This window comes from Portunus trituberculatus, chromosome 33 (genome assembly GCF_017591435.1).
Source record: "Portunus trituberculatus isolate SZX2019 chromosome 33, ASM1759143v1, whole genome shotgun sequence".
Taxonomy (NCBI): domain Eukaryota; kingdom Metazoa; phylum Arthropoda; class Malacostraca; order Decapoda; family Portunidae; genus Portunus; species Portunus trituberculatus.
Window position 1 is genome coordinate 6,566,875 of NC_059287.1, and position 22,500 is coordinate 6,589,374.

General features: G+C 44.2%; 2 protein-coding genes across 2 annotated transcripts in view; both read left to right on the forward strand.

Annotated features, from left to right (window-relative positions):
• The first annotated feature begins 7,691 nt into the window (after window positions 1–7,691).
• Window positions 7,692–10,435, forward strand: LOC123512197. The gene is made up of 2 exons (XM_045268441.1): window positions 7,692–8,700; window positions 8,793–10,435. The coding sequence occupies exons 1-2, from the start codon at window positions 7,692–7,694 to the stop codon at window positions 10,433–10,435; spliced, it is 2,652 nt and encodes an 883-aa protein (XP_045124376.1).
• A 59-nt stretch (window positions 10,436–10,494) lies between these two features.
• LOC123512199 overlaps window positions 10,495–22,500 on the forward strand; it is a 63,789-nt gene continuing 51,783 nt past the window's right edge. Inside the window, exons 1-2 of the mRNA XM_045268442.1 lie at window positions 10,495–11,013; window positions 11,048–12,111. Of these exons, the coding sequence (XP_045124377.1) occupies window positions 10,495–11,013; window positions 11,048–12,111 (1,583 nt within the window). The remainder of the gene's footprint in view (window positions 11,014–11,047; window positions 12,112–22,500) is intronic.

Consider the following 22,500-nt stretch of genomic DNA (forward strand, 5'->3'; position numbering starts at 1 on the left):
TCGATTGTTTTTAATGCAGCTATTCAGTTAACCTTTTCTAATTTTTTAAAGCATTATCTTCATTACGATTAACGATTTTCATTTTTTTTTGTCTTATAACTAATAGGTGAATATATTAAAGCAATTGCTCTTCCTCCTCTTCAATTCCTCTTTGTTACTAATCTTTTTGATGGAGTTAACTTTTCCCTGGTGATTTCCCTAACGGTGCACATTATTTCCCCTTTTAACACCGGTGGTTCATCTTTCGCAGCCTTTGCTATAATTTTACACCCCAGCTTTTTTCTTGACAGCCTCTAACATTTCACATCCTCTTTTCACTCTAACCTTGAACGCTTTGACCTTTCCTATGACCTGGAGCGACAGAAGGTGAACTGCCTGGCTATCACCTGCACACATGTTCACCTTCCTTTCACCTTCATTTCAATTACACAACCATTTTCACCTGATTGTCATCTAGTCGTCGCCTCACACCTGAACACCCTTTCTCAGTTTTACTGTAAATTTAACTGAAATTGCATTTTTTTTTCATCTTGTTATTGCCTTGTCTATAACCAATATTCACTTTTCTGTATCTATTTTTTTCATGTTTATTATCTCTTCTTTGAATCCATGCTACGTATTCTTTGATGCTATTCCTTTTAACATGTTCAATTGTTTTGTCATTAATTCACATGTTCTTTTCTGTGTCTTTATCTAATCTCCTTTCAGTTTCTCATTACCTATGTCTTCTTCATTCATCCACATTATGTATCATTCCGTCTTACTTACTATCCTTACTTCTTCTTATTTTATTTGTTATTATACTTTACCTTCATTCAGATTTTTCTTGTTATCAATTCACATTCAGTTGTCTATTTTTTTTATTTTACGTTCCTAATTTTCACTCTTCTATATTGCTCCGTTTTCACCTCTACATTCTCTATTGTCATTCTCAAATTTTCCACAAGCCATCTTTTCCTATCCTGTCATTATTTACTTCTCTCTTTTTTCATCTATTTTCTTTCTTGATGTTAGCACCTTCACTGTCCCTTCCATCCTGTCTTCATTTTTTTCATTTTCCCTCCACCTGTCTTTTTTCATCCTTCCAGAATCTGCCTTATTTTTTTAGTATAACTAATAATTTTCCATACTCACTTTCGTACGTTCCTTTTTTTTTTTATCTATCTATAACTACTACTTCATTCTAGCTATTTCTCTTGCCCATCTTCCTTCCTCATCTTCATCAATTTTTTTACGTATCGTTCTTTACTTCATCTGTCTTGCCTGTCTCTTTACATGTTCATCTCTTCATTTCATTTCTTTCCTAATTACTCTTTTCTTTTCACCCTTGCTCATAATTCATTCTTAATCTTTTCCTATTTTCTCACATCTACTTTTCCACTTTCCCTTACTTGTTCATTCCATTCATCTCTCCTTCCTTTCTCCTTTTCTTTCCTTTTGCAATTCCTTCTGTTCCTTGTTCTTTTTTTCTTTTTTTCCCGATTTTTTTTTCGTTTTTCTACCTCCTGCTTTACTCTCTTTCCTTGTTTTCACTTCTTCTCATTCTCGTTCTTCCTACACCATTACGTCTTTTTAATTTTCTCATTCTTTTCTACAAATTTCTCTTTTCCTAACTCCATTTACTTCTCTTCTTTCTTGACCTATATAATGCATCATTTCACCTTTACTAGCTTCCCACATCTAGCCTTCCTCCTTCCTGTCACCTTTCTCTGTCTTTCATCTTCATTCACCTTCACCCAGTTCATAACTCATATCGTTCATCTTTTTCTTTTCTTTATTTTATCCCTCATCTTCTTCTAATATCTATCTGCACGTTTCCTTTTCATCTCTTTTCGCTTTTTTTAACTTTTTAAAATTTTTCCTTCTTTGCAGCCTTTACACATCTATCCTTTTCCTGTAATCTAATTCACACACACACACACACACACACACACACACACACACACACACACACACACACACACACACACACACACACACACACACACACACACAGAGAGAGAGAGAGAGAGAGAGAGAGAGAGAGAGAGAGAGAGAGAGAGAGAGAGAGAGAGAGAGAGAGAGAGAGAGAGAGAGAGAGAGAGAGAGAGAGAGAGAGAGAGAGAGAGAGAGAGAGAGAGAGAGAGAGAGAGAGAGAGAGAGAGAGAATCACACTGGACGAAATAAAAAAATAATAATAAATAGATTACATGAAAGAAAATTTAAAACATATTCAAGCTAATAATTACCGTGCTGTCTCTTGTCTCTGCATCATCACTCGCATTACACCGTTAGATTTACACCTGATTTGCTCTTCCCCTCATTAGGCAACACCTGAAGAGCTGACACCTGCCACTCCACACACACACACACACACACACACACACACACACACACACACACACACACACACACACACACACACACACACACACCTCATTCGCTCGCTGGGCGCTAATCAACTGCTAACTCCTTTGCTAACTTCTCCTTCGTGTTGCTAGTCCCGCCACTCTGTGAATTTAAGTTTTGGTTTAAAATGCGTGAGTTCTCTCCTCTTGTACCTACTGCTGCTTTTCGAAAGTTCATTTATGTTCTACTTAATTTTCTTTTTTTCAGTGTTCAGTATACGGTAGTGAGGTGTCATTACTTCGGCATATTCAAGTCATTTACAAAACATTTAAATAACAAAGGTAAATTTACATTCCCTCTTCGACACTCACGGTCTATTTCCTTAAGAACGTAAGAACACAAGAAAATGAGGGAAGCTACAAGAAGTCGTCAAGCCTACTCATGGCAGCATCTGTGTGAACAAAGCTATCTAATTCCACTATTATCCTCATCCATAAATTTGTCTAATCTTTTTCTTTTAAAGTTCCCTATTGACTCAGCGCTAATAATATAATTAGCGAGTCCATTCCATTCATCAACCACTCTGCTAGAGAAACAGTTTCTTCCCATTACTTTCCTAAACCTAAATTTCCTTTCATTGGATTGCCAACTGATGACGCGAGGAAGTACAACAGTGACACGTGAGTGCATTGACCAACACTCGATTAATGTCAAAGGGTGAGGCGCTATTAACACTGAGTGGGATTGTGGTGGTGGCGATACATATGATGAAACAGACTTTATTTTATCTAAAGCTTCGTCAGTCTGTCGTAATATTACACATAAATAGTATTCTTGCCTCGTCCTACTCATTTGTCCTACGAGCACTGTATCACTCTTCCGCATGGCCATGTGCTGTGCTATGGTAGGCATGCAAGATGATGTTAATAACATTCTTTGTGGTGTGGTATAGACGGTATGGTATGAGGCGCTGGTAGTAACGCATCTTGTGGTATGGTACAGATATGCGAATCATTGCTTCTAATGTCCTTTGGTGTGGTACAAACGTGTGAGGAACTGCTGGTAATCACATCTAGTTAAGGCCCGGGAGTCCTTATTTCATCAGGGTATGGACAACGTGCTGTTCGACAATTCGAACGGTTTTACACTGCTAAAACAGAGTTGAAAATCCTGACAAAACTATATCGCTTTCATAATGCAATATGTTTTACAATAATTAAATCCATAGATATTCTGCAATCTACATTATTGAAGAAACACTGCAACATTCCACTAAACAATATAAAATAATTAAGAAATGTAGCAACACTCTACCAGACAGCGTGATTAAGTGTGCTTAGTGACAGGAAAGTTATCCTCGTTTTGCTGAACATTTCTAAATCTAATGTCATGCACTACATCCGGATCATCTTGTCAGGAAAGCTATAAAAAAAAAAATATCTTTAGATGATCACTCAAGCTTATTTACTTTTGCACACTGAAAGAAAACAATTATGAGTCAAGAAAATTGTAGACTTTTGTGAAAATTGATCTTAGATGATACTAATCTGATGAGAATGTATTATATGTTCACTTAAGCTTATTGATTTTAGCGCACTGGGAGAAAACAATTATGAATTAATATAATATTCTTCAGTAGGTGTCTTGGCTTCCTCTTGAACTTTATATCCATGAACAAGAAATGTAAGAAAAGCATCTTTGATTGCCTCAATGATAACTGAAAATGTATTTATATATTTTTCATATGTATTTCTTTTCATATATAGTTTTTTCTTTAATTCTTGTCTTCTCTGAGATGCTGTCTTTATTGCGCAAACTTCTCTTTAACACTTTTTAATGCATTTTCATAAAGTTTTCTAGCACATAAATTTGTTTTCCTTTCCAACACTTTCTATCATTATATTCTGTTAAAAGTTATTCACCTTATTCACCTTTAAAGGCTACCTAATTTTAGCATTCATTCCTGCTCTGCTTTCAACACTTTTTAACACAAACATGTGCATCAGTCCTCTTCTGTCATTTACGTAAACAGGAAAGTTCAGTTGCTAAAAAAACGTGCATATTATTTTCAATATATTTTACTGTTGTCACCTTCACTGTGCAATGATAATTACACAACACAATAATACCTGTCAGTGCTTTCATGACGTGCTATATATTTCCATGTGATATAAATGTATCTATTTTTTTACAAGCATATTGCCTGACGTGGATTAATCTGTTTGATGCATATATTGCTTTCTATTCTCTCACTCCTCAGTCACTGGAATATTAAAGTTAAATTACATTAAGTTCTCCATCGCGTAATATAAAGTCTACATTATCTAGTCATGACGGTTGGCTGCTTAAGTCCACGAGCAGTAAAGAGTTGATGTACAGTGTTACTAGTTTTCCTGTTTGCCGTACAGTGTTACTAGTCTTCCTGTTTGATATGCAGTGTTACTAGTTTTCTTGTTTGCCGTACAGTGTTTGACGTACAGTGTTACTAGTTTTCCTTAACTCAACAACTGGTATGTAACTTGAATAACACACTAATCCCACGTAAGTTGCCTGTTAATGTCCTTGTACACCCAGTTAACCCTTTCAGTACCATGACACATTTTTCCTATTCATTCTGTTTACGATTAGGTGATTTTACACAGTTTTAGAAATATATGAGGCGATTAAAATAGTGAAAACTCTAGTCATTAATCTTCTGACCCCACTAGACCCTTCCTAGTGTCAATAAAATCGTCTAATCATGCCCAAAACTCAAGATAGAAATGCGTTCGAGTACTGAAGGGAGTTAATCTACATTGCTCTGAATTCCCTCACACAACGCCATAACTGGAATACTAAAGCTTAATAACACTACACTGATTCACTTACAGCCATTCAGAGTCACTTCACACAACGCTACGCTTTATTTTGCCTCCACTTTTAATGCTCAAATTTCCAGTTTTTCCTTCCTGCTCGACATTGCCATTATCAACATTGCATGTGTGTGTGTGTGTGTGTGTGTGTGTGTGTGTGTGTGTGTGTGTGTGTGTGTGTGTGTGTGTGTGTGTTTGCTTTACACTTCATCATTGTGGTTTGGCCGAAGCCGGGTTTTGGGCATCACGGGTTTGCACCCTTCAGTTACACGCCACGGGTGCCAGGCCGCCTCCCCGAGAGGCGGGACACAACCCCCGACTAACACCCGGTACCCACTCACTGCGTGGGTGTGAGAAGACCGCCCAGCCTTCTCCGCTCCGCCCGGGGATCGAACCCGGGATCTCTCGACTGTGAACCGAGTATACTAACCACTGCACTAAGGAGTGAGTGTGTGTGTGTGTGTGTGTGTGTGTGTGTGTGTGTGTGTGTGTGTGTGTGTGTATTTCTCTGCGCATTCAGCTAGCGCGTGAGCCTGTGCTCCCGAGTCGCTACTGGCCACCATTTCCTACCCTTTGTAGCTCTAAGGACAAGTAAAGAATCTACGTGTACTGCGTGTATGTCTGCCCCTTACTTAGGCATACACGCCCTCCATTATACATCCCGCAACCAACATGGCGCAGTGACGACACGTCTTGTTCCTGGAGACATTCAGTTACGAGGGGAAAGAACTCATCCCAGTAGCCGGCGGCGCCATCACGTCCTCCCGCCACCAGCTGTGAGATTGCTGACGTGTGCTACGACTGTGTAGTGCGGACCCGTGGTGTTACGTGACAGTGCAGTGCAGTGCAGCGTGTGGCAGTGTATTACAGTGCAGTGTGCGGCGGTATAGTGCAGTGCAGTGCCCGGGAGTGTTTGCATCGAGGTGCCGCTTTGTTTCAGGGGTTTGTTACGTCTCTTTGCCCAGAAACGAGCTCAGCGCGACTCACCTCTGCTCTCTGTCGAGTCCCGCAAGACACTGACTCAGTGTTGCCAGATGGCGCAGGTGAAATTTCAGTAGAAATGTACGGAAAAATTCAGTAGATATAGATAAAAAATCAGTAGACACTCGATAATATATGTTCATATAATCAAATTAAAAATGTTTCTATATGAATATATTTGAAGTAGTGAAATTAAATTAAGAAACTTTCTGTAAGTACCGTACTGCAATACTTTATTATAATATGCTGGTAGAAAAAAAATTACTTCTTTCACAAAACAAAACGAACTACCTTAGTTTAGCCTAACATACATCAGTCTTCTACTTCATCATCATCAGCAGTGGTTTCAGCTGCTGTTTCCTGCTCACATTTATTCTTGTACATTTCACTATTCATTCTTTTAACCATTTCTTTTTTTATTTCAAAATCATGACAATTATAATTTGATATAATTCTTTTTGTGTGAAGCATCCCACTAATAGTTTTAGTTGACAGTCTGTTTCTCAGTTTTGTTTTCATGAGATTTATGCTTGAAAATACTCACTCCACCGTTGCACTTGAGTGAGGCAAGCACAACAAATTAAGCATGAAGGTAGAGAGGTGTGGGTACATTGGCTCATTATCCGTGATCCACAAAAGGGGGGAGGGGAGGCGAAATACGCATTTACTACTTGATTCCAACTGGGGAGTGGAGGAGGGAAGGGAGGCCAAATACGTGTACCGAGTCCGATTTCTCGGGGGGAGTGGGGGGAAGGAAAGGAAGGGAGGGACATGTTACGTGGGAAACAAACAAGGGTATAGGAGGGTTATAAACTGAATAAATATTATTTATACTATTGTGGGCACTACATGCAGCCACTACCAGAGACCTATATAGCTTCGCTAACCCCCCACCCCACCCCTTCTGCTCTGCTCACTCCCTTCCCCTCTAATGAATTTCGAACTACCAGTAACCGGGAAGTTTAATTTCTGGAGAAATTCTTGAGAACCTATCAAAATTCTGTAGATTGCAGCAATAATTCGGTATTTCATGAGATTCGTCGGAATTTCAGTAGATCTCATGAAATTTCGGTAGATCTGGCAACACTGCACTGACTGCACTGCCATTACGAGAGCGGCGTGTCGTGAGCCCGCGCATACCTCCTTGCTGCACCACTCGCTGCCTGCCTGCCCAGCAGCTGTCTTCCCGCCACACCACGCACACTGACACATTTGCTCTCACATCTACGAGTGATTCCTCGGCATGGCGCGGTCAAAACGACGTCCCAAGCCTCCCAGACGAGTTGAGGAGGAAGATGAGGGGACGCCGGGACAACCAGACAGCCTGTCACAGACGTTGGCTGGTGCTACCGCAGGCGCGGGTGACGCGGCGTCCCCGGACACCGCCGCCCCACCTCCGCCCGCCATCCCACCCACCACCACCACTCCACCCAGGTCGCCACACCATGCACCTTCTCACACACCTGTCTACCCTGATTTCTCAGTATTCTTCCAATGGTTTGCTGACAGGAGGCGGCCGCTCGACGTGAGATGAAGGAACAACGCCGGGAAGACAGAGCTGAGTTTCGTGCTCTGTTAACCAGCCTCACTTCTTCCCAGGGCGCGCCCGGTGCGGCTCCGACGAACCCCCAGACGCTTGGGAGTCCTGGCGGTGCACAGAGCGGCTCCGGTACCCACCCACCTGTGCAGAAAGCAGCTGTCACACCTCCGCCGCCACTGTCACACGACGTGACGTACCAAGTGTTTCGTGAGTGGAGGAGACGTTGGGAGGACTACGCGACGATGATCGACCTGCCCAGCCTGACGCTGCCTAAACAGAGGATCCAGCTACGTATGTGCCTCACTCTGGAGACGCAGAGGGTGTTAGAGCACACATTACAGGTGTCGCCTACCTCTCTCAAGCCAGTTGATGAAGTGCTTGACATTCTCCAGGCTCATATACGTGACTCCAACAACGAGGCATTGCGTCGGCGAGCCTTCACTAGCTGTCGGCAGGCGAGAGGCGAGCCCTTCTCCGAGTTTCTCGTCCGACTGAAGAGCCTGGCGGAGGAATTCGACATCTGTAAGGCTCACCACCTGGACTGTGAAGAGGCCTGGATGAAGCACGGTATCCTGACAGGCGTCCACGACGAGGAATTGGTGACCAAGATTGTGTCCCTCGACGCCGCCTCTACTCTTGCTGACGTCATCAATGTATGCAGGGCCCACGAGGCGACGCGGTCAGCCGCCTCTGCCATACGTGCCTCACCTACAGTGTCTGCTGTCTCAACGTATAAACAGACGAAGAAAGCAGCACACAAACCTGGAGTCCCCCCTCGCCAACCTTCACCCACTCATCGGGCGCCTACCTCCTGCAGCAGCTGCGGCAGGCGAGACCACGGCCCGAAGGGCTGCCCAGCAACAGGTGTTACGTGCAGAGGTTGTGGGAAGACTGGCCACTACGCTTTGATGCCCAAGTGCCCAGCCAGGCAGTCTACGTGCACTGCTTGTAACCGTCTGGGGCACCTGGAGAAAGTCTGCAAGCAAACCAAGGCAAGGAGTAAGTCGCAGCGACCCGAGAAGCCGAAAGGGAAAGAGGAAGACACCCCACCTTCCACGTGGTGCGGTTACAGTCTCTCACAACGGACCCAGGGTCTCATGAGGGCCCACCTGAGGCCTCATGTCAGTCTCCTATCAGTACTCGTGATGACCCGACACCTCCTCCTACTGTACGAGTGGAAGTGTTGCATGACGGTCACTCTGGTGGTCTGGACTTCATTCCCGACACTGGTGCCGACACGACGGTCATCGGCCCACAGCACTTGAGAATGTTGGGCATCGACAGACAGGCTCTTGGTCCTCCTCCATCCCTTGCCTACTACAACGCTGATGGGACGAAGATGTCTGCTGCCCTCGGTTCGCTCCAGGCCACACTAGTCTACGGCGAGCTGTCTTGTACGGGCTGGATAGATGTGCAGGGTTCGTGGAACACCCCACTTCTGTCCCGTGAACACTGTCGTGCTTTGGGGATCGTGCCTCACGACTTCCCTGCTCAGATTTTCTCAGCACGAGGCAGTGTCGCCAGTGTAAGGGAGGCGACAAACGCTCCAGCTCCACGTTCCAGCGTGCCTGCGTTACCTCTTCTCAGCACCACTTCCCCAGACGCAGCGAAGGAGTACTTCTTGAGGGAGTACCAGGATGTCCTCTTGACAAAGGATTCCACACAGGATGCTCCACTCAAGCCGATGTCTGGACCGCCGATGAGGATCCACTTACGAGACGACGCCCAGCCGTTTGCTGTCCACACGCCGAGGCTTATTCCTTTGGCCTACAGGGACGCAGTGAAAGCTGAGCTGGACTCTATGGTGGCACGAGGCGTTATTGCTCCTGTTGGTGACGTCCCATCTTATTGGTGCCATCCGATGGTTGTTGTGCCGAAACCTGGTGGAGGTGTCAGGATCACTACGGACCTGAGTAAGTTGAACGCACAAGTATCTCGGCCTGCACACCCATCACCCACGCCTTTTGCAGCCATCCGGAGCGTCGATGCCAGGGCACGCTACTTCACCACGATTGACGCGTTGTGTGGATATTGGCAGATACCCTTGCATGAGGACGACCAGGCCCTGACTACGTTCATCACTCCATATGGGCGCTTCAAGTACCTCCGAGGTCCCATGGGTTTCGCAGCCACAGGCGACGCCTTCTGCCTCCGAGGAGACATCGCGCTACAGGGAGTGCCACAGTGTGTCAAAGTCGTGGATGACATTCTCGTGTACGACGAGGATTACTTCACACATCTACGCCACGTTAACGACATCTTGGCCAGATGCCGAGCCCATGGCATCACTTTAAATGCCAAGAAGTTTGTGCTGGCGGCTCCATCAGTGTCCTTCTGCGGCTACAGGCTCTCCCATGACGGCATCGCAGCAGACCCTGACAAGGTTCGGGCCATCACTGAGTTTGCTACGCCTGCTACGTTGACCGACCTTAGGTCCTTCATGGGCCTTGTCAACCAGCTCGCCAGCTTCTCGCCCGACCTCGCTGCCACTGCTGCGCCTCTACGCCCACTTTTGAGCCCCAAGAAGTCGTTTGTGTGGACGCCCGACCATGAGCAAGCCTTCCAACGTGTGAAGATGGCCTTGGCCAGCCCACCAGTCCTTGCTGCCTTTGACCCTGCTCTCCCTACGACTCTGCAGACCGATGCTTCCCGCCTGTATGGGCTGGGTTATGCCTACTGCAGGACCACGGTGGTGGACAGCAGCGTCTCGTCCAGTGCGGCTCACGTTTCTTGACGGATACAGAGACCCGATATGCGACGATCGAGTTGGAGATGTTAGCTGTCGTATGGGCCATGGGGAAGACCAAGTTCTACCTCACAGGATTGCAACACTTTAACCTCGTCACCGATCATCGCCCTCTAGTTCCCATCCTAAACAGCTACTCCCTTGACGCTATAGAGAATCCACGTCTACAACGCCTCAAGGAGAAGATCGCCCCGTACATCTTCACAGCTGTATGGCGCCCGGGCAAGGAGTTGTGTATCCCGGACGCTCTATCTCGCTCTCCTGTTGGCTACCCAACGCAGGCTGACGAAGTCCTTGGCACTGATACCGGCTTCCAAGTTAGGAGTATCGCTACACTACGTGCGATGGAGTCTCTTGCTCCGTTGGTGCCTCCTGATGTTGCAGAAGCACCTCCTGGCAGTGGCCTTGCCCTTGAGGAGCTTCGTAAGGTGGCAACCGAAGACCCCGAGTCCGTCCAGCTCCTTCATTTTGTGAAGAACGGATTCCCTATGGACAGGTACGCCCTCCCCAACGTGCTCCGCCCATACTGGAAGTTACGGGAGGACCTCTACTGTGATGAGGATCTCGTCCTGTACGGTGCACGAGTTTTGGTGCCTACAGCTCTACGTCGCCACCAAGCGCCGTGCTAGGCAGGCTGTGTTCTGGCCAGGCGTGGATGCAGACATTGCCAACACTGTTCGAGCATGTGAGCCGTGCCAGATTCTGCAGCCCAGTCAACAGCAAGAACCAAGACTCTGTGATGACAACCCAACTCGACCATTCGAGTCCATTTCTGCTGATAACTTCTCAGTTGCAGGGAAGGCTTTCTTAGTCATTGCAGATCGTCTTTCCGGCTGGCCTGTCGTCGTGTCCTGTGGCGCTGATACGACGTCTGCTGCCACCATTCGCCACTTCCGCCGCCTCTTCAGGGACCTGGGTGTTCCTGTACGCCTGCGCACGGACGGTGGCCCACAGTTCGCCAGCCGGGAGTTTTCTACGTTCCTCGAGCGCTGGGGAGTCCGTCACGACACATCGACGCCCCATTACCCACAGTCTAACGGCCATGCCGAGTCTGCAGTGAAGGCCGTGAAGCACTTCATCCAGAAGGTGGCACCGTCTGGCAATATAGACTGTGAGGCGTTCGACAGGGGTCTCCTGGAGCTTCGGAACACCCCCAACCAGACGGGTCGCTCTCCAGCTCAAGTCCTGTATGGTCGCCCTTTACGCTCTTGCGTCCCCGCACATGCCAGCGCCTTCCAGAAACAGTGGCAGGCCAGGGACGAGAGTTGCGACCGTCGAGCTGCTGCCCGTCTCCGTGATGCCACAAGTCGCTACGACGCTCACGCTCGGCCTCTTCCACCCCTGCAGCGAGGTGACGTGGTTCGGATCCAGGACCCGACTACGCAGCGGTGGGACAAGGTTGGCACCATCATGGGCGTTGGCAGGTCACGGGATTACCTGCTCAAGATGCCCAGTGGCCGAGTGTGGTGGAGGAACAGGCGCTTCCTCCGCCCTGCTCCACCCCTAAACGCTTCTTCTACGATGGAGGACGCCACTGCTCCTTGGCGGCACCTGATACGGTGGTGCCCCGCAGGTCGCCACGACTCCAGGAGAAGGCGTCCGCAGCTGCAGTCGCTCGAGTCCCTGTGGACTTCTGAGCGCAGAAGGGGGGGGGGGGGGGAGATGTGGGTTATGTATTGTATTAATGCATATTACGTGTATGTGGCAACACTGTGTATTTCTCTGCGCATTCAGCTAGCGCGTGAGCCTGTGCTCCCGAGTCGCTACTGGCCGCCATTTCCTACCCTTTGTAGCTCTAAGGACAAGTAAAGAATCTACGTGTACTGCGTGTATGTCTGCCCCTTACTTAGGCATACACGCCCTCCATTATACTCGTACATCCCGCAACCAACATATGTGTGTGTGTGTGTGTGTGTGTGTGTGTGTGTGTGTGTGTGTGTGTGTGTGTGTGTGTGTGTGTGTGTGTGTGTGTGTGTGTGTGTGTGTGTGTGTCTGTGCGTGTGCGTGTGTCTGTGCGTGTGCGTGTCTGTGCGTGTGCGTGTCTGTGCGTGTGCGTGTGTCTGTGCGTGTGCGTGTGTTCTTAAAATGAAGTTTTTACTAATGGAGAGAGAGAGAGAGAGAGAGAGAGAGGGGAGGATGCGAGCGGCCACACAACGTACACACCTAATCGAGCTTAACTTCACTTAACTTGAGAAAATTTTAAAAGTTCTCCTGTTTTCCATCACCTTTAGGAGCCAAGAAGGTTACTGGCCATGGAGGAACACGCTGCACTTAGCCTCTCCCTCGCTCTCTCTCTCTCTCTCTCTCTCTCTCTCTCTCTCTCTCTCTCTCTCTCTCTCTCTCTCTCTCCCTCCCTCCTCCAGGAATTAATTTCTAACATCGTCGTCGCCAATTCGCGTCATATTTCCCGCCGTGATTGAGTCGTGGTATTAATCTCCGCCCTTATCTCACTCCCACACAAAGCCATCATTTTTCACTCTCTCTCTCTCTCTCTCTCTCTCTCTCTCTCTCTCTCTCTCTCTCTCTCTCTCTCTCTCTCTCTCTCTGCGACTTTCTTCAATTTGTTTGTTGACATGAAGATTTTCCTTAATTTATTTGCTGAGTGTCAGAGAGAGAAAGAAAGAGAGAGAAAGAGAGAGAGAAAGAAAGAAAGAAAGAAAGAAGAGAGAGAGAGAGAGAGAGAGAGAGAGAGAGAGAGAGAGAGAGAGAAACTGATGAGTGTATTTGCTTCTGTTATTAACGACTTCTAGGTATCGTCAGCGCTCTCTCTCTCTCTCTCTCTCTCTCTCTCTCTCTCTCTCTCTCTCTCTCTCTCTCTCTCTCTCTCTCATCCATACATTTAAATCTTCTCCGACTTTCTTTCTTTCCTTTTCTATTTATCTGTCTATCTGTTTGGCTATCTATCAATCAAATCTTTGAACCATCTATGGTTTTCATTAATCATTTATTTATATATATAGAGAGAGAGAGAGAGAGAGAGAGAGAGAGAGAGAGAGAGAGAGAGAGAGAGAGAGAGAGAGAGAGAGAGAGAGAGAGAGAGAGAGAGAGAGAGAGAGAGAGAGAGAACAGGCGAGAGAAAGTTGGCTTTACACTGGTCAGAGCGAATGACTTTATTGTTTAAGCACAAAACTTTGTCTAATGGTCAATGTGTTTGGTAGGAATCGGTGAAGTTGTGGAAAAAAAACTAAGAATTGCCTCGTGCTCTATCCCCAGGAGAGAGAGAGAGAGAGAGAGAGAGAGAGAGAGAGAGAGAGAGAGAGAGGGAGGGTTGGGGGTGATGCTCATTTCTATAGTCGCTTATAATAGAAGCAATAACACTAATCAACTCTCATTACCCCTTATTTCTCTCTCTCTCTCTCTCTCTCTCTCTCTCTCTCTCTCTCTCTCTCTGTCTTCTGCTTCAATCAATCTGTTTCCTCTCCCTCACCTCTTTTCCTCCTCATTTTTCCTTCCTCTCTTTCTACATTCGCATTTCCTCTCACTGAGTTTTTCATCTCCCTCATTTTACATTCCTATCGTTCCTCCTCCTTTTATTTACTTTGTCGTGTCTCCCTCCTCTTTACGAAGCTCTTATTTTCTGCTTCATTTTTCACTTCACCCTCGGAAAACTCTCTCTCTCTCTCTCTCTCTCTCTCTCTCTCTCTCTCTCTCTCTCTCTCTCTCTCAGTACTGATCACTAGCCAAGAACTATTAAACATGTTGCAATTTAATCACGCTTCTCCTCCTCCTCCTCCTCCTCCTCCTCCTCCTCCTCCTCCTCCTCTTCCTCTTCTTTTTTTTTCTTTTTCTTCTTTTTCTTTTCTTTTCTTCTTTATCTCTCTTCTTCTTTTTCCTTTTCTTCATCTTTTCCTTTTTTTTCTTTCTTTTTCCTTTTCTTCTTCTTCTTTTCCTTATCTTCTTATGATAGACATTACTTTGTTAACGCGGAGTAATGTAATGTTCTGTGTATGATGTACTGCGACCGTGGGTATTTTTACGCACCACCCCACGGGACGCCACGCTCAGTCGTTCCTAACTTAGCTTTGGGGACAGACTCACGCTCTGCCTGGCAATCCGCTTGCCTTCTCTCTTTGACTGGTTCTCCTGTCCTGCACAGCCAGTCTAGTTCTACAGTCTACAGTCACACTCCAGTGTCTAGACTGTAATTCTACATCATCACGCTTACTACAAGCTTCATCTAGCCGCTACCGACTACAAGTCTCGCTCTGGCCACCGGCTACTTCTCAAGCCTACACGGCTACTCGCTACCAAGTCTACAAAGCTTTAATACGCTTTGTATCTTACAATAAACACGGTAAGGCCCCGGTGTTTCTCTTCAACCACACCAGAACATATTGATGGTGCCAGCGGTACCAGGACATTTTTCTTCTTCTTCTTTTCTCTTCTTCTTCTTCTTCTTCTTCTTCTTCTTCTTCTTTCCTTCTTCTTCTTCTTCTTCTTTTTTCTTCTTCTTCTTCTTCTTCTTCTTCTTCTTCTTCTTCTTCTTCTTCTTCTTCTTCTTCTTCCTTCTTCTTCTTCTTCTTCTTCTTCTTCTTCTTCTTCTTCTTCTTCTTCTTCCTTCTTCTTCTTCTTCTTCTTCTTCTTCTTCTTCTTCTTCTTCTTCTTCTTCTTCTTCCTTTTCTTCTTCTTCTTCTTCTTCTTCTTCTTCTTCTTCTTCTTCTTCTTCTTCTTCTTCTTCTTCTTCTTCTTCTTCTTCTTCTTCTTCTTCTTCTTCCTTTTCTTCTTCTTCTTCTTCTTCTTCTTCTTCTTCTTCTTCTTCCTTTTCTTCTTCTTCTTCTTCTTCTTCTTCTTCTTCTTCTTTCTTCTTCTTCTTCTTCTTCTTCTTCTTCTTCTTCTTCTTCTTCTTCTTCTTCTTCTTCTTCTTCTTCTTCTTCTTCCTTTTCTTCTTCTTCTTCTTCTTCTTCTTCTTCTTCCTTCTTCTTCTTCTTCTTCTTCTTCTTCTTCTTCTTCTTCTTCTTCTTCTTCTTCTTCTTCTTCTTCTTCTTCTTCTTCTTCTTCTTCTTCTTCTTCTTCTTCTTCTTCTTCTTCTTCTTCTTCTTCTTCTTCCTTCTTCTTCTTCTTCTTCTTCTTCTTCTTCTTCTTCTTCTTCTTCTTTTTCTTCTTCTTCTTCTTCTTCTTCTTCTTCTTCTTCTTCTTCTTCCTTCTTCTTCTTCTTCCTTCTTCTTCTTCTTCTTCTTCTTCTTCTTCTTCTTCTTCTTCTTCTTCTTCTTCTTCTTCTTCTTCTTCTTCTTTCTTCTTCTTCTTCTTCCTTCTTCTTCTTCTTCTTCTTCTTCTTCTTCTTCTTCCTTCTTCTTCTTCTTCCTTCTTCTTCTTCTTCTTCTTCTTCTTCTTCTTCTTCTTCTTCTTCTTCTTCTTCTTCTTCTTCTTCTTCTTCTTCTTCTTCTTCTTCTTCTTCTTCTTCTTCTTCTTCTTCTTCTTCTTCTTCTTCTTCTTCTTCTTCTTCTTCTTCTTCCTTCTTCTTCTTCTTCTTCTTCTTCTTCTTCTTCTTCTTCTTCTTCCTTCTTCTTCTTCTTCTTCTTCTTCTTCTTCTTCTTCTTCTTCTTCTTCTTCTTCTTCTTCTTCTTCTTCTTCTTCTTCTTCTTCCTTCTTCTTCTTCTTCTTCCTTCTTCTTCTTCTTCCTTTTCTTCTTCTTCTTCTTCTTCTTCTTCTTCTTCTTCTTCTTCTTCTTCTTCTTCTTCTTCTTCTTCCTTTTCTTCTTCTTCTTCTTCTTCTTCTTCTTCTTCTTCTTCTTCTTCTTCTTCCTTCTTCTTCTTCTTCTTCTTCCTCTTCCTCTTCCTCTTCCTCTTCCTCTTCCTCCTCCTCCTCCTCCTCCTCCTCCTCCTCCTCCTCCTCCAGCGTGTAGTAATAAACGGTAAATCGTCAGAATGGACCAGCGTAAGTAGTGGCGTTCCTCAGGGATCAGTCTTGGGACCGATTCTTTTTATCATACATATAAACGACATCGAGGAAAATATTAACTGTAAAGTATCAAAATTCGCGGATGATACAAAAATTGCAAACCTGGCGGACTCAGTAACTCAGCGTCAACTTTTACAGAACGATTTAGATACCCTCGTCGAATGGTCTAAAACGTGGCTAATGAATTTCAATTTTGACAAATGTCATGTTCTACATATTGGAAATAGTAATCCACGAGCGAACTACACAATGGGGAATGCTTCAATAAAGAGCGTACAAAAAGAAAAAGATCTTGGCGTTGTAATATCGGCTGGCCTCAAACAAAGTAATCAATGCACCGAAGTTGTGAAAATCGCAAATAAATTAGTCGGCTTTATCGGAAGATCATTCACATTCAAAACGGAAGAGATAATATTAACTTTATATAATTCGCTCGTACGCCCGCACCTTGAATATAACGTACAATTTTGGTCACCCTATTATAAGAAAGACATTGAAAAATTAGAAAGAATACAGCGTCGATTAACTAAAATGGTTCCAAGATTACGTAATAAACCATACGAGGAACGACTTAAAGAACTAAATTTATTTACTCTTTCCAAACGTCGATTACGAGGGACCTTATCACACTCTTCAAAATTTTCAAGGGATTTACGAATATGAATCCTGATAACTTCCTAACGCTTGACCGGTCAAATTTCACCAGAAACAACGGTTTCAAGGTAATAGGAAAGCGATTTAAAACAAACGAAGCCAAACATTTTTCTTTAATCGCATTATCAATATTTGGAACGGTTTGCCATCGAACGTAGTTGATTCAGGTACTATTGAGACATTCAAAATTCGTCTTGACAAATATTTCGAAACTAATCCCCGGTTGTCACTGTTTATCTCCGAGTAATTTGCGCCGTCCATAAAGAAATATGCCTCAGATCGTGAATTGCGGGGTGTTTCGCGAATACACTTACCCTCCTTACACGACACAGACAGCCCCGAGTTAACGGTCACTACTACTACTCTCGACCTGTGACGGGCTGTGGAAAGTCAGGAGCCCTGACAGTAGTGATCATCATCGGGAATTAAAGTACCAGGGTCACTGCTGCAGGGGTAACCATGTAGTGTGCGGCGCCCTTAGTGGGAAGTACACTTTTACAGTGGACTGAACGGAGCTGGGGCCTGATTGACTGCTGCCTCCCTTGAAAGCGCCAGGCAAGGCTGCCGCACCACCTCTTGACCTCTACACTGTGTCCACATTTACATTACACTATACTATACTTACACTCACAGATAACCCTGAGTTAACGGTCACTACTCCCACTTTCGACCTGTGACGGGTTGTGTTTGTCTAGGGCCCTGTTAATTTTTTATCACCATCAGGACAACCAGGGATCAATGTTGCAGGGGAAATCAGTGTACGGCGTCCCTCAAGGGAAAGTACGCTTACTCAGTGGAGTGAACGGAGCTGGGGCCTGATTGACTGCTGCCTTCCTTGAAAGCGCCAGGCAAGGCTACCGCACCACCCCTCCGACATCCACACTGTGACTCCACCTACACGCACATTCACCACACTACATAACCGTCAAGCACCTACATAGTCCCCCACAAACAAGAGTAGACGTAGATTACAACTTCTTTTCTCTATCCTCTAAAATTCCATTTGGGTTTTCAATATCACATGGTGCCTTTCCTTTTCCGGCCGGCTTCGGCTGGTGGGATGGGTGGGTGGGGAGGAGCCTTCTGCTTTCCTGTCCTGTCTCTCACACTGTGTAGTTAGTATAGAATAGTTAACCAAGCAGCCTAGTAAGGACCCTAAGGTCTGTTGTTGCTTGGGGTTTCCTTTGTATTCCTCCTCCTTCTACTGCAGACTCATTTTCCTCCTCGTGCTACTGTCTTCCTCCTTCACTTCTTCTTTTGTTTCTCCCATGTTTTTCTTCTCCTTTTTGTTGCTACTCTTCAATATCTGTGTGTTCTTCCTCTTGCTGCCTCTTTCTCTTCTACCACTTCATCTTTCTCCTACTATTACTTCTGTTCTCATTCTTTTCTTTCCTTCCGTTTTTACTCTTGTTTGCATTCCTTCCTCTCTTTTCCCTTACCTATTCTCCCATTCTTTTGTTCCTCCTCCTCCTCCTCCTCCTCTTCCTCTTCCTCTTCCTCTTCCTCCTCCTCCTCCTCCTCCTCCTCCTCCTCCTCCTCCTCCTCCTCTTAACCATTACCATCTCACGTCTTTTCACAAACAACCTTGTAAAGTAACTGACATGATCAACTACTACTTGTTCTTCCTTGATGTTCCTTTGCATGCCTTTCCTTCCTCGTTCATCCTCGCCAACACTTTCTAATCAAGACGAAGGAATTTTCCTGGAACACTGGAGCTTCACGCGGGGCTTCTGACGTGATGGAGAGCGAAGGGCGTGAGGGCGTGAGGTGATCGCAGGGAGAAGGAGAGGAATGAGAGAGGAGGCGAGTCAACATGAGACGGCCGGAAAGAGATGGGTGAGGGAAGACGGTGGGATAGATAGGAGGGTGAAGGTAATGAATGAGATGGCTTAGTGAAGAAGGTGGGAGAGATGGGTGGATGAGGAACGAATTAATAGATGATTGAGTAGAAACAGTTAAATATAAGTGAAATATGAGACAGAGAAGGATGAAGTAGTAAAATAACGTTGTTTATAAGTTGAGTGAGTGAAAGGAATGGATTAAATAGGCGAATGAAATAGGTGAATAGATAATGAATGAAATAGTCAGCAAAGTTAGAAAAGGAAAAAAAAGAAATAGGTAGAAAAAGGAGAAATAGATGAGTGAATACGATGAGTGAGGAAAGACATTCACATAAAAGGATGAAATAAGGTGATGGAATATATAGAAAAGATATAAAATGGATAGATGATTAAAAGAAAATGAACATAGTAGTTAAGGAAAGTATGATAAATGAATAACTAATGAAGGAATAAATGAATGAATCAGCACAATGGAAAAGAGGGATTAGAAGAGATAATGAGATAGATGAGAGAGATACGAGTGTGAAACAGATAGATTAAGAAACAAAGATATAACAGATGATGAGTTTAAAACAGTGGAACCTGAACAAAAGACAAACGTTATGGGCTCCTATGACGAGTATATTCGCAAGATTCAAGCAACGTGAGAGAAAACGGAGGCAACTCGAATAAAACCCTGAGCATAACACTTACTTTAAGCACTCAAAGAACAAATGTAAACTTCTCTTATGGCACTATGCTACACGAGACCAAACATCTTGACTAACAAATCAAACAAAATTCTGTGGTATAATATGATGAGTACAATTAGATTGGCTCTGAATACCTAAATCAATATATTTATTTTGCTCATACATTCTTTTATACATGCAGGAGGGGTATCGACCAAGGCAACACAAACAGCTATAGAAAACAGACGACCTGAAATGCCAGTCCCCGCATTTTAGGTCGCTTATTTAAAAAATAAGCAAACGTGAACTTGTATCTATGCATTAGCACACGAAACCAAAGCACCCCGACTCAAACACGTACCACCGCAGGGAATCACACACAGCACAGTAACATGAGAGGGAAGCTGCAGGAAGCCGTCAGGACCACACATGGCAGGCGCTCTATGAGACACACCAACCAATTTCCATCTATCATCCTCATTCATAAATCTGTCTAATCCTAAAGCCCCCTAACGAACCATAATCCCTGACTCCATCCCATTCGTCTACCACTCTATTCGAAAACAAAGTCACTTATATTATTCCAACCCCATCCTGTTTATTGACTGACACACACAGTACAAACACACTGCAAAAGGGAACAGCGCACACGTGTCTCGCTAAATGAACAGATGACCTGGGCGGCAAGACGAACACATCCAAGGACGCTGCAATACATGACAGGCTAAACTCGGACCATTCATCACGGGCGAACCAGACATGAATGAACTGCTTCAGGCGATACACAATTGTTCGCTTCTTACTTCAATCCAAATGTCTCACTACTAATTTAGAATACATCATTTTTACATGTCACTCTGATGGGTGTTTTACGTAAGCGGTACACTGGCGCGGGGCAACGAAAATAACGAAAGAAAATGCTAAATGAAATGCCAGTCCTTAACCACTTCAGTACTAGGACGCATTTTTATCATGAGTCTTGGGGTATGTTTAGACGATTTTATTTATATTACAAAGAATCTATGGAGGTAAGAGAATTAATGGCCAGAGTCTTCACTATTTAAGTCCCGACAAAGGTTTCTGAAGCTGTATAAATTCACCAAATAGTAAGTAGAATATATATGGAAACATGTCATGGTACTGAAGGGATTAAAAGGTCCTTAAAAAGTAAATTGAATCGTAAAAAAGGAGGATAAGTGTACTAAACCTTCCTCTTGAAATAGTAAGGAAGGAGGGAATACAGAAGCAGGCAGAGATAGTATAGAGTACGTAGTGACTTGGGTGATACGTAAATAAAATAGAGGATAATTGTATTCAAGCCTTCCTCTTAAAACAGTAACGAAGGAGGGAATACAGAAACAGGCAGAGACAGTATAGAGTATGCAGAGTGACGTGGGTGATACAGAATCGTTATTTCCAGTCTCCCTATACCAGTACTATTTTCACATGTTGTTTGGGGGCAAGATGGAATGGTACTGAATTTGTTGATAGATGATGGTCGTTAATAATTGTTGGTGATAATATTAACAATCATTTCTAGAACCTCTTTCGCCACGCAGCTTCCCTCAAGAGCGTCCCTCAGATAGCTACTTCGTGTATAAAATTCATCCTTGTAATTTTACCTGACAGCCTCGACTCGCGTGAATTGATGTCTTGTACGTTTTCAGCCTCGGTGCTTTAGATATTTGTGTGCTTTAGTTTTTTTTTTTTTTTTTTTCAAGGAGTGGTTTCTTTTCTGCTGACTTTCCTATCGTTCCATTCTCTTTTTCGTTATCTTATTTGATTTCCAGTCGTTTTTATATCCTTTATTTGATTTGTATTCTCTCTCTCTCTCTCTCTCTCTCTCTCTCTCTCTCTCTCTCTCTCTCTCTCTCTCTCTCTCTCTCTCTCTCTCTCTCATCTCTCAGCGTTAAATTGTACTGATCACTGGCCGAGAACCACTACACGTGTACCAATTCTAATCACGTTCCACCACCACCACTACCACCACCACCACCTGGTCCTCCTTCCTCCTCCCTCCTCCTCCTCCTTCTTCTTCTCCTTCACCTTCTTCATTCTCAGTGCTCTCTTCCTTTTCTTGCTGACTCACACTCTCTTATTCCCTCATTCATCTCCTCGTCTTACTCCTGCGCTGGCTGAGCTAATACACTGGAGGAGATGGAACAGAAATTGGCAAGAGGCGAGCTATCTCAGTCTGAACCCGAATCTTTTTTCCACTGCACAATACTTTTCTTAATATCATGGTACAGTTACAAGACATTGCTAGAGCAACAAATTAGTATTAAAAATCACCAAAATTTAGACGTCATGAGCACCTACCGCTCTGCACTGAACGTTAGACAGCTTCATGAAAATTATACTGTTAATTATTCTGGGTATAAAATTTTCTTTTGCATCACATTATTTCTTTGGTTCTAATATATTTTTTTTCATGTTATGGCCTATAACGCCTGTAAGCTCACTTGAAGAGTATGGGAAGCGCTGTCAACCTTCCACCCATTAATGGCGCAAACAATTTTATTGATAGTGGTACCCATGTTAGGGCCCATATCACCTACCTAAGTGCATATTTGATGTAAATGTTCACCTAGAACCTGGGTATCATGGTGACATGTAGGTAACTTTAAACCACTCGACAAATGAGTTTTAAGGCGGATAGTGGTGGAATCTGAACTTACATATGGCCCAATCCCATGCTCACCACCTTATCCACCACGCCACCGTCTCCCTAAATTAGTGCATGACATTCATCAAAAGAAGAAAAAGATCAACAAAAGAATATACATATCACAAATTATTTGCAAGAGTGGTTCTTACATGGAGCTATTGAGTGTATCACTACAGACAGTCATTGCAGTCACGAGATAAAGATGAAACGAACTGATACGGCTCATGTATGAATAGTGGGTAACGACTAGGAAAGATTGGAAAGCAATGAATATTCTAACTTCACCGAACCAAAACACACCTGACCTAATCAAAACCTAAC

What these genes read in the sequence shown, in the direction of transcription:
- LOC123512197 (XM_045268441.1), top strand. Translation starts at nt 7,692, where the DNA reads ATGAAGGAACAACGCCGGGAAGACAGAGCTGAGTTTCGTGCTCTGTTA. An exon ending in CAAGCAAACCAAGGCAAGGA is followed by an intron (nt 8,701 to 8,792) that starts GTAAGTCGCAGC and finishes CAACGGACCCAG; the next exon opens with GGTCTCATGAGGGCCCACCT.